The sequence below is a fragment of the Martes martes genome (genome assembly GCF_963455335.1).
Source record: "Martes martes genome assembly, chromosome: 3".
Taxonomy (NCBI): Eukaryota; Metazoa; Chordata; class Mammalia; order Carnivora; family Mustelidae; genus Martes; species Martes martes.
The window spans coordinates 53,633,502-53,645,599 of NC_137890.1; the positions used below are offsets into that span (position 1 = coordinate 53,633,502).

Genomic DNA, 12,098 nt, shown 5'->3' on the forward strand with positions numbered 1-12,098 from the left:
AGCCTTTCAGTATTTATCTTTAAAATTTTTGGTTTGCTACTTGTATCATCTCTTGTTTTCTAGGGCTATAATGGGCTTTCCTTTTGAAAACATCTCTCTTTAAAAAAAAAAAATCTCTCTTCTCATTGCAGAGACACTTTAGAAAGCAAGAGAATTTTTTAATGCAATCTTCTGTTTTGAACCAGTACTTTTTTGCTTGATTTTTAATATGTTAGTATGTTATTAACTCAGCTAATGTTTAACTACCCCTATTTTTTTTTCCCTGGGGGGAAAAAACTTAAGTCATTCATCTTCTTTTAAGGCTTTTTACTTTTCTATTTGTGAAAATGTCCTTTTATTTGAATATAATTTTTAAAAAATTGGACTTCCTTTGTCTTATGGTTAAGTGAAATTCATGGAAACAGCACAAATTAAAATCATCCCTCTGTGGCTCTCTAAGTGAAATAGATTATTGTAAATAATAGGAATTTATAGTTTATGGTAAATGTATTTCTTCTCTTAAGATTATGGAATGATATAGTTCTTTGGTTGTCTGGAGAGTTTTTGTATATCTATCTCTTGGCTGAGTAAATTTTCTAATGAAGATTTTGTTTAACTTGATTCATTTCATATTTCCTTTGATAATATATGGCACTATAGTATTTGATGCTAATTTTAGATGGAAAATGATTTTGAGGTATGTTTATATATATACTCTATGAATAGAATAACACAAAATGATAATTTGTAAGGTTCAGGGTATATTTCAAATAGACAGCAGCATAAAAGTAGTGGAATCATACTGCTTTTGTTCTTAGAAATTCTATTAGAAAGGTATAACCAAAGGAAAAAAAAAAAGCTCTAATCATCCACTCTATTTGATGGAGTTGTTCTATAGTTGTTCCTTATAGATATGTACATACTCACTTATTCTTCAGCAGGTCTGTGTTTTAGGGTATGAGCCTTATCCAAATGCTGGATTTTAAGTTCTGGGTCTCCTTTTCCACCTGGGCAAAACTAAAAGTAAACAACTTCTCAGGTACAATTCCTGCCATTAGGGTTAATGAGCATTGTGACTAGTGGGAGTGACATTTCTTGAAACATCAATTTATCATGTTTATTATGTTGAAATTTTAGAGCTCCCTAAGCTAAATAAATACTTACAGAAATGTCGAGGAGGAAGGTATGCATCTAGGAAAAACTTTAGTCTGCTGAGAGAAAACTTAAAACCAGCTGTTATTTCTCTGTTAAATCCCCTAGTCCTTTATATATTTCCCTCTGTGTGTGTGGAAGTGTATGTGTGTGCATGTGTATAATTTGTCCAGGTTACTACGTGTACTTAAATAATTTGATTCTCTTCCTCCCGTCACAACTTGGAGAAGGGTATTGTTTTTAGTTTTCTTTCTAGATTGCAAATTACTTGGAACTTGAAATATTATGTCGTATTCCTCCCAGCACTGGTACATTGATAGATTAGCATCTCTGTGATGAAGAACTAAACTTGACCTGTCTCATTTGAAGTGTTCCTGGCTTTACTAGGTGCTGAAGTGCTTGTTACATGAATTAATTGCCAGCGAATTCTTACCAAGTAGAGATTTATCACAAGCTGTTCGAAGACAACAGCTTATATAAATGACCAGATCTGGCTCATTTTTTAAGTTCTACTAATTTCCTTGGTCTTTTATTTAGTTCTCCTTTTTAAAAACCTATACAGGTAGCCTGTGTTCATTTTTGAAAATTTAGAAAGTAAAAATAAACATAAGAAAAAAATTATTCGTGATGTCACCAACCAAAAATAACATTTTAGTGTATATACTTTCTGATGTTGTTTTATGTAAACATACACTTACTCATTTTTCCTTACAAAAATAGGGGTTCATGTTTTAAAAACATGTATGAAATATAATCATTGATGCATTTTTTTCCTTCTAAAAGTTGAGTTCATGCATCCTGTTTCTTTGTTAAGAACTCTTAAAGCATTGTCTGTACTACTGTCTCCCATTCCTTCCCTCCTGTTCTCTCTGAAATCCACCCTAATCAGACTCTCACTCCCACTCCCTGCAGCTCTTGTCAAAGAGTTTGACCTCTTTGATAAATCCAACAGCCAGATCTCGCTCAGTTCTGACGTAACCTATCAGAAGTGTTTGAAACTGTTTTTCCCTCCCTTACTTTTGGCGTCTGCTTTTTCCACCTCACTGCTAGGCCTCCTCAGTCTGCTTACTGACTTATCTCCATTTCTCTCCCCCTCAAACTTGAAATCCCTACGGCTCAGTCTTTGGCCTTTTTCTCTTCTCTCACTCCTTAGGTGATCTCATCCAGTGTCATGCCTTAGCAGTAGCCATTCCATAGGGGGCCCACACTCAGGAAGCTTCAGATAGTTCTGCAGAAGAGCTCATAAGAACCCCTGGATTTAAATGTCAAAACGGCAACCCTCTTGGGTCCCCTCCCTCTCTGGGAGCTTTGTACTACCGCTCAATATAAGTTCCCCTTGCTGCCCACCGCTCTTCGTCTGGTCTACCTCTTCATTCTTTGAAGCAGCGTGACCAAGAACTGCGGGCACTAAAGGAATAGAAATCCTGCAACAGTAGTTCATTAGGAAGTGCTCTTAGGATCCGCAGCTCCAGAAGGGAAGAGAAGGGAGAAAGGCAGAGGGACAATTTAGGCTGCAGTAGGGTCATAACAAAGGCCTCAGTCAACCCGATGCCAAGCTCTGAAGCTCGGCTGACTCATTGTGGTTGTCCCAGATTGGGGCAAGGAGCCATGAGGCTAAATGAGATCACCTGGTCAGTGAACTATAGATACGAAGTCAAAAGGACTGAGCTCTAGAGAACAATGTTTATACCCCCATATCAACCAGTCATTAAATAGAGACTGCTCTGGGAAAGGGACCTGAACTTGACTTTCTTCAGCCAACGCAATTCCTAAAGAGTCTGACGGCTGACTGCTGTCTGCCAGCGATAGCCCCAGCACCCAAACTGTTAAGTCCTTCACTTCTAAAGGGGAAGCTGCACAGTGTATAGTGTGTTTAGTACATCATCGTCAATCCCTCTCTTTCTCATATCCTTTATTTAATCTACCAAGAAAATGTTAGAATGTCTAGAATCAGATCACTTTTAAACTAGCTCCGCTCTTACCATGTTGGCGCATACCAGTATCATCTCTTGACTAGATTATTGTTGTGTCCTCTTGACTGGCCTCCTGCTTCCCTCTTGCACCTTTCTTTCTATTCTCCACATAGCATTTAGAGTAATCCTTTCAAAATATAGTCAGATGACATTACTCCAGTGCTCTGAGAATAGACTCCTAAATTATTTCTGTTGCTTACAGTCTTGCTCCACCATTCTGGCCCAGTTGCCTCTCTGATTCTACTCTCTTGCTCATGCCTTTCCAGCCACCTTTCAGTGACCTTGCAGTCCTTTGCTGGTCTCCCTTGGCCTGCCTGTCTGCTCTCCTGATGTCCTCCCCACTTGGTCAGTTCCTTTTCTTCCTTCTTTATCAGCCAGTCCAGGAGGTAAAAAAGATGCGTGTGCTATCAACATTAGTGACTTAGCAAGGTTATCCAAAGAGAAAATAGCTGCAGAGCTTAGGAAAAGTTCAAGCCTTTTGCTTCACTGGTTTATTTTAATTCTGTTATATCTTAGTGTAGAAAAATTAATGTATTTGAAAGTGAAAAAATTGTTAATGTTTTTTAAGTTCATTTTGGTCATAGTTTCTTGTAAAGGATCATTGTTTAGTGCTCCTCCCTCCACAGTTTCAAGTTGACTTCTGGTAAAATGCATTACTCTTACTGCAGCTATGATGGGATTGAGGTCATGCCACCTCATACATGGAACTAATTATTTCATGCTCTTTCTTTCCTGTACAGAGCCTTTCATCCTACTATAAAGGAGGATTTGAACAGAAAATGAGTAGGCGAGAAGCTAGTCTTATTTTGGGCATAAGGTAGGTGTGCTGCATAAGTATTATTTTGTTCTGTGGCCAAGCTTGTTTTGAAAAAAATGAGAAAATGTTACAGTAAAGTTATCCTTATATTTTAAGTTATGAATAGGAGGCAGAGGAGAAAATATAAAATTTTTACATTTTTAAACCTCAAATCTAAGAATATATCCTACTCTAGCTAAAAATATCAGGCATGACGTAATATGTCTTTATTTATTTATTTATTTTCAAAGGTTTTGTTTTGTTTTGTTTTGTTTTTTTGACAGAGAGATCACAAGTAGGCAGAGAGGCAGGCAGGGGTGGTAGGAAACAGGCTCCTCCCCGAGCAGAGAGCCCGACGCGAGCCTTAATCCCAGAACCCCGAGACCATGACCTGAGCCTAAGGCAGAGGCTCAACTCACTGAGCCACCCAGGAGGCCCATGATATGTCTTTATTAACAAGGAACTCTGAATACTAATTTCACAGCAATTATCAAAATATCCCTTATGGTGACACTGAATTTTTTTTTGATTTTTTAGTTTTATAATTTGATATCTATCATTTTTCTGTTCTAATATGGGATCTGTCTCACAATTCTTTTTCCATAATTTGACATCTAGCATATTTTATTATAATTGTTTCACCTTAGTATCTGTTTATTGTGTGACTTGGGACAGTGTAGGAAAAAGTTAATGTTGTGTGAATGCCCTGTGATATTTTCTTAACTTTTAGTGTTAAGTGATGTCCCTGCTATAGATTTGCCAGTCGCTAATATTGATTTGTTTACCTTACGATCCTTTAGAACTCACTTAAATTTTTGTGGGGGTTGGTTACAGTATGTCATCTACAGCAGATCTTCTGATAATTTAATCAAACAAGCAAAATAGGTCATAAAGCCCTATGTTGAGATAGTCTTTTAAATCTCTTGTAGATCAGCATATTTTTAAGACCAAAACATTTCATTATTTCTTTTGACTTAGCAAGAAAGCCAAAGGGGTGGAGAGCAACGGAAACAGCTCTTTCAGCTCGGTGCTTTATTAAATAAGAGATGAATTATCTCACTGGGAATAGGTTTTAGGTAGGGGAAACCAAATTAGGAAGTTGGCTATATTGCTGATTATTATTTGCTTTAATATTATTCAGGATGGCATTGTTATTTTTTTTTTTTTTTTTAAGATTTTATTTATTTATTTGACAGACAGAGATCACAAGCAGGCAGAGAGAGAGGGGGGGAAGCAGGCTCCCCGCTGAGCAGAGAGCCCGATGCGGGGCTCGATCCCAGGACTCTGGGATCATGACCTGAGCCGGAGGCAGAGGCTTTAACCCACTGAGCCACCCAGGCGCCCCGGCATTGTTATTTTTCTTGAACTTTTATTGGACCCCCATACCATTCCATTCATAGTCTTGAAATGTGAATATGAAACTTACTTTAAAACTGAACACAAAGGTTTTTGAGAATATCAGTTAATATCATCCAAGCCAGTCCTGTTGAAACAGATAATTAGGACTTAAGATTTATGGTTACAAAGGTTTATCCTGTTGAACTAGAAGCTATAGAAAATTTTACAAGGATAATTTGCTGATTAAGATTAAGAGTATATCCTCTAATAACAGGTGAGTATGAGTATGAATACTGGTTTTACCATTTACTAGCTATGTGACCTCAATGTCATCATTTGTAAAATAGAGATAATATCAGTTTCTATTGCCTAGAATTGTTGTGAGGATTAGTACATATATAATACATGCATTCTTTGAAAGATTTTATTTATTTATTTGACAGAGAGAGAAAGAGAGAGAGAGTAGGAACACAAGCAGGGGGAATAGGAAAGGGAAAGCAGGCCCCCTGCCAAGCAGGGAGCCTGATGTGGGGCTCGATCCCAGGACCCTAGGATCATGACCTGAGCTGAAGGCAGACACTTAATGACTAAACCGCCTGGGTGTCCCAATACATACATTCTTAATATAAACATGGCACTTTGTAACTACTCAACAAATACCAGCTGAGCCAAACAGATCCTTCTCCTGGTTCTGTCACTGAAGCACCACATTGTATGAGCCTTGTCAAGTTATTTTTAGCTCTTCTGCCCTTCAGTTTCTTCAGTTTTGAATAGAATTAATACAATTTAGCCTTGCTGAAATAATATAAAATCATAGGAGGATACCTTTTTATAAAAGTACCTACCAAACAACAGGTGTGAAATAAATGTTGGTTCCTCTTTCTTTCCATCGATATCACCAATGCAGAAGCTAAATATTTGCCCTTAACACATTAAATAGAAAAGTAAGCCTTATTTGCTTTCCTCTAGCCCTTTCTTTCAATCAGGTAGTATTGTATTTTGAGAAGATTCTTTAAAATATGAATACATTGCCGTGGCTCCATTCTCTGTGATCAATGAATCTAAACTGTTTAGACTATATAACAAGTAGGCAAAGGAAAAATGGAGCTCACTGTATTGATGACCTATTAAAAAATGATCTCTGTGCTACTAGATGTTTCTGTACATTCTTACATATTTCATGAAGCCTAAAATATTTTACTGAGCTGCCCAGAAAAACTGTTACTATACCTGTTAATTTCTGAAATGATGCACATGTGTGATTTTCATACTTTCTGAAAACTTACATGGAACTGTGTTAAGCTAAATATTATTCAAAAGACCAATATGAAAAACCATGAAACCAAAACTGCTCCATTTGCCGCAGGATTAGAGAACACCACTCAGTTCCATGTATCCTACTTCCCAGTCCCAGTCAAATGCATTCCAGGGAACACAGTGTATATTCCTTAATCTTGGAAATGGGTTATTTAAAGTTATACTTTCGGGGCACCTGGGTGGCTCAGTGGGTTAAAGCCTCTGCCTTCGGCTCAGGTCATGATCCCAGGGTCCTGGGATCGAGCCCCGCATTGGGCTCTCTGCTCAGCGGGGAGACTGCCTCCCCCTTTCTCTGTGCCTGCCTCTCTGCCTACTTGTGATTTCTGTTGTCAAATAAATAAATAAAAATCTAAATAAAATAAAATAAAATAAAGTTATACTTTCAGTTTCATGGTGAAATTATCTGTGCTGGAGATATATTTGCTCTTTATTTAATTTTTATACTATGTTTAAGAACTAGGATTCACCCATCTTGTTTAATCTTTAGAACAAAAAATAAATTTATTAAACTGTACTGAGTTCCTAGAGACTTAATACAGCAATAAGGCAAAGGGAATAAATTCTGTAGGCACACAAGAATACTTCCCTCATCCCCTAAATTTACCACTAAGAGTCTGATAATTATTATCTTAAGAGTAGAATGTTTTGAATGGCCATACTTATACATATAAACTCTCCTTGCATTTCTTACTTCCTCTAATCTATCTAGTTCAGTGGTTTACAGATCTCATAGTACATAATGCTTTATGGACTTTCATGTACAAAACCACGTGTACTGTTTTTTATAGGCAATGTAAGTGATTATCAGGGATAATCTATCAGGTGTAATTATCAAGGATAATATTCAAATTTTGTCCCATGTGCTAAATTAAAGTTTAATATCCAGAATAAGATACAACCTACCATATAACCCCCACCCCCCCCGCAAAACACACAGAATGCAGATTTGGATTTTACTGGACTTATAACTTAATTATGAGGTGGTCCACTTTAAGAAATGTTTTTTAAAGCTCCTCTTTTTCTACTTTAAAATTTTCTGTAATACAGTAATGCCTTAGAGTGTTAGTATTTACTAATATAGAGCCATTATTCTTTGAAGGAGTTTGCCTTTTTAAAAGCCATTTTCTTTTGGAGGGTGCATAAAATGCATTAAGCGCTATTGTGTATTCAATACTAGATACTACTTTTTTAAAAGATTTTATTTATTTATTTGACAGAGAGAGAGAGACAGCGAGAGAGGGAACACAAGCAGGGGAGTGGGACAGCCTTCCCGCTGAGCAGGGAGCCCGATGTGGGGCTCGATCCCACATAGCTTCTTCTCTTTAGTTTAGTGTCTACCTAAGGAGACATATCAAATGTCTACAGAACAACTAGAAAACATAACTAATAAAGGAAAGCAATACTATAAAGCACCACAAAAGAGAATGATAAATGTGTATTTACTACAAGAAACTAAACATACTGGAATTTTAAAAAATAATGTATTTTTCATTTCTTAGTAGGCAGTTAAACAATAAAGTCTTCATAGCCCTGGTATAGTGTTTAGTGACTTCTTTTTCAAACTTAGTAGTCTTTAGAATCAGACAGTGTCTTGATTGGTTATCTGGGAAATATCTGCAAACCAAAAAAGTAAGTTTGAAATGGTCCCCCAGATGACTTTCATAAACAGCCAAAAGGAATACCCTACTAGTCCTTACAGAAAAAGGCTTTTGTATTATTTTTTTTGAACTAACTAAACTTTTTTATTATTAAAAAATGTTTCTAATTTAAAATTTTTTCCTTTCATTTTATTGAGATATATTTGACATATAACGTTGTATATATATTTTTTAAAGATTTTATTTATTTGACAGACAGAGATCACAAGCATATATTTGACAGACAGAGATCACAAGTAGGCAGAGAGGCAGGCAGAGAGAGAGAGGGAAGCAGGCTCCCTGCTGAGCAGAGAGCCCGATGCGGGGCTCGATCCCCAGACCCCAGGATCATGACCCGAGCCGAAGGCAGAGGCTTTAACCCATTGAGCCACCCAGGTGTCTCTAACGTATATTTAAGATGAATAATATAGTGATTTGATATATGTATAATATGTATAGATTGCAAACGATTGCAAATATGTATAGATTGTAAAATGATTAGTTTAATCTTTTTTAAAGTTTAAAAACTTTAGTTAACATCCTTCACCTCACAGTGTTACAGATTTGTTTTTTCTTATGATGAGAACTTTTAAGATCCACTCTTTCAGCAACTTTCAAATATGAAGTACAGCATTGTTAACTGTAGTCACTATGCTGTGCATTCCATCCCCAGGACTCACTCATAACCGTAAGTTGGACCTTTTGACTACCTTCACCTATTTCCCCTGCCATCCTACTCTTGCCTCTGGCAACCACCAGTCTGTTCTCTGTTTCTGTGAGTTTTGCTTTTTCAGATTTCCCATATATATGAGATCATACAGCATTTGTCTTTCTCTCTCTGACTTACTTCATTTAGCGTAATGCTGTCAAGGCCCATTCATGTTGTCAACAAATAGCAAGATTTTCTTCTTTTTTAGTTGATGGACACAGACTGTTTCCATGTCTTGAGTATTGTAAATAATGCTTCAAGGATCATGAGGGTGCAGATATCTCTTGGAGACAGTGATTTTATTTCCTTCAGACACATACCTAGAAGTGGAATTACCAGGTCATAAGGTAGTTCTATTTTTAATTTTTTCAGAATCTCCATACTGTTCCATAGTAGCTGTACCAGTTTATGTTTCCATGAACAGTGTGCAAGGGTTCCCTTCGCATCTTTCTAACACTTGTTTATCTCATCTTTTTGATGGCAGTCATTCTATAAGCTGTGATGTTGTATCATTGTGGCTTTGATTTGCATCTCCGTGATGATTAGTGATGCTGATCACCTCATGTACCTGTTTGACATTTTCTGTTTTTTGTAAAAGTGTCAGATCCTCCACTCATTTGGAAATCAGATCTACTTATCTATGTATCTAGCTATGCTGTACTATTGAATTGTATGAGTTCTTATTTTGGCAATAACCTCTTATCAGATATATGATTTGCAGATATCTTCTCCCTATTTCATAGGTTAATTTTTTTCATTTTTTTATAGTTTTCCTTGCTGTGTAGAAATTTTTTAAAGTTTGATGTAGTGCCAGCTGTTTAATTTTGTTTTCTTGTTTGCTTTTGGTTTCAAATTTAAAAAGTTACTGCAAAGACTGTCAAGGAGCTTACCCCCTGTATTTTCTTCTAGGAGTTTTATGGTTTCAGGTCTTTATTAAGGCTTTAATCCATTTTGAGTTGATTTTCGTGTGTGGTGTAAGAGAAGGGTCCAGTTTCATTCCTTTGCGTGTGACTGTCCCAATTTCCCAGTACCATTTATTGAGGAGACTATCTTTTATTTGTTTTATGTTTTTGTCTCCTTTGTTATATGTTAATTGACCATATATGCATGGGTTTATTTCTGGGTTCTGTCTTCTGTTCCATTGATGTATGTATCTGTTTTTTAATCTAATACCATGCTATTTTGATTATATTTTAGCTTTGTAATATAATTTGAATTTAAGAAGTATGATGCTTTGTCCTTTCCCGAGATTGCTCTGGCTATTTGGAGTCTTTGTGGTTCCATACAAATTTTAGGATTGTTCCATTTTTGTGAAAAATGCCTTTGGAATTTTGATAGAGATTTCATTGTATCTGTAGATAGCTTTGAATAGTATGGGCATTGTAACAAAATGAATTCTTCCAATCCGTGAATGTGGGATATCCTTCTATTTATTGGTGTTTTTAATTTCTTTCATCAATGTCCTACAGTTTTCAGTGTATAGGTCTTTAACTTCTTAGTCCAATTTATTTCTAGGTATTTTGTTCTTTTTTTTTTTTTGATGCAATTGTAAATGGAATTGTTTTCTTTCTCTTTCTGATAGTTTATTAGTGTAGAGAGGGGCAACAGATTTTTGTATATTGATTTTGTATCCTCCAGCATTACCAAATTTGTTGATTAGTTCTAACAGTTTTAGGGTTTTCTTTATGTAATAATCATATCATATGCACTTTTCCTTCTTTGTTTCTGATTTGGATGCCCTTCATTTCTTCTTCTTGCCAAATTGCTCTGGCCATGACTGCCAGTACTATGTTGGAAGAAAGTGGTGAGAGCATACAACCTTGTGCTATATCTGATTTAAGAAGAAAAACTCTGAGCTTTTCACCATTGAGTATGATATTTGCTATGCATTTGTCATATGGCCTTTATCATGTTGAAATATGTTCCCTCTATACTGAATTTGTTGAGAGTTTTTGTCATGAATGGGTATTGAATTTTGTCAAATGTTTTTTCTACATCTTTGGAAACGTCATATGATTTTTATCCTTCATTTTGTTTCACATTTATGGTGTTTCACATTGACTGATTTGTGAATGTTGTACAATCCTTTCATCCCTGGAATAAATCCTACTTGTTCATGATATATGATCCTTTAATGTTTTGTTGAATTTGACTTTCTAATATTTTGCTGAAGACTTTGGTATCTGTGTTCTTCAGGGAAATCGGCTTGTAATTTTCTTCTAGTGTCCTGTCTACGTGTGGTATCAGGATAATGCTTGCCTCATAAAATGAGTTTGGAAGCATTTCCTCTTCTATTTTTGGGAAAAGTTTGAGAAGAATTGGTATTCTTTAGATGTTTGGTATATTTCAGTGAAGCTGTCTGGTCCTGGGCTTTTCTTTGTTGGAAGGTTTTTGATTAGTGATTCAATCTCATTGTTAATAATTGGTCTTTTCAGATTTTCTTTCTTCCAGTCTTGGTAGTTTATATGTTTGTAGGATTTATCTATTTCTTCTACGTTGTCCATTTTGTCAGTGTATAACTGTTGATAGTAGTCTCTTATGATCCTTTGTATTTCTGTGATATCTTTGTAAAGTCTTTTCTTTAGTTTCTGATTTTATTTGAGTCCTTTCTGCTTTTTTCTTGTGAGTCCAGCTAACGGTTTGTCTGTTTTGTTTATCTTAAAAAAAAAAAAAAACACAGCTCTTAGTTTCATTAATACAATAAAAGATAATCTTTTATTGTCTTTTTAGTCTCTGTTTCATTTATTTTACTCTGGATCTTCATTATTTCCTTTCTTCAGCTAACTTTGTCTTAGTTTAGCCTTCTTTTTTCTACTTCCCTGAGGCACAGATAAATTGTTTATTTGAGTTCTTTCTTTTTTCTTAATGTAAGCATTTATTACTATAAACTTACTATAAACTTTAATTTTAGAACTCCTTTTGCTGTATCCCATGAATTTGTTGTTATATTTCCAGTTTCATTTCCATTTGTCTCAGGATGTTTTTTCTCTTTTGATTTTGTCTTTGACTCAAGACTTTTTTTTTACTCATAGAAGAATATTTTATATGCATATTCAGCAATTGATAGTGCGTTTTAACATGCTTGGTGATCTGTTATTTAATCTCAAAAGATTAGAAGTATAAGTAACTGTCAAGGAATAGCTAGACTGGAACAATGGCAGAATCAAGGGTTCACAGCTGATAGCAAGGGGGGCAGT

General features: G+C 35.7%; 1 protein-coding gene across 3 annotated transcripts in view; it reads left to right on the top strand.

Moving 5' to 3' along the window:
* Positions 1-12,098, top strand: part of DNAJC15 (DnaJ heat shock protein family (Hsp40) member C15) — a 78,204-nt gene that overhangs the window by 35,980 nt on the left and 30,126 nt on the right. For all 3 annotated transcript variants that reach the window (XM_080799163.1, XM_080799165.1, XM_080799164.1), the window contains one exon: positions 3,845-3,921. In XM_080799163.1, coding sequence (XP_080655289.1) covers positions 3,845-3,921 — 77 coding nt within the window. The remainder of the gene's footprint in view (positions 1-3,844; positions 3,922-12,098) is intronic.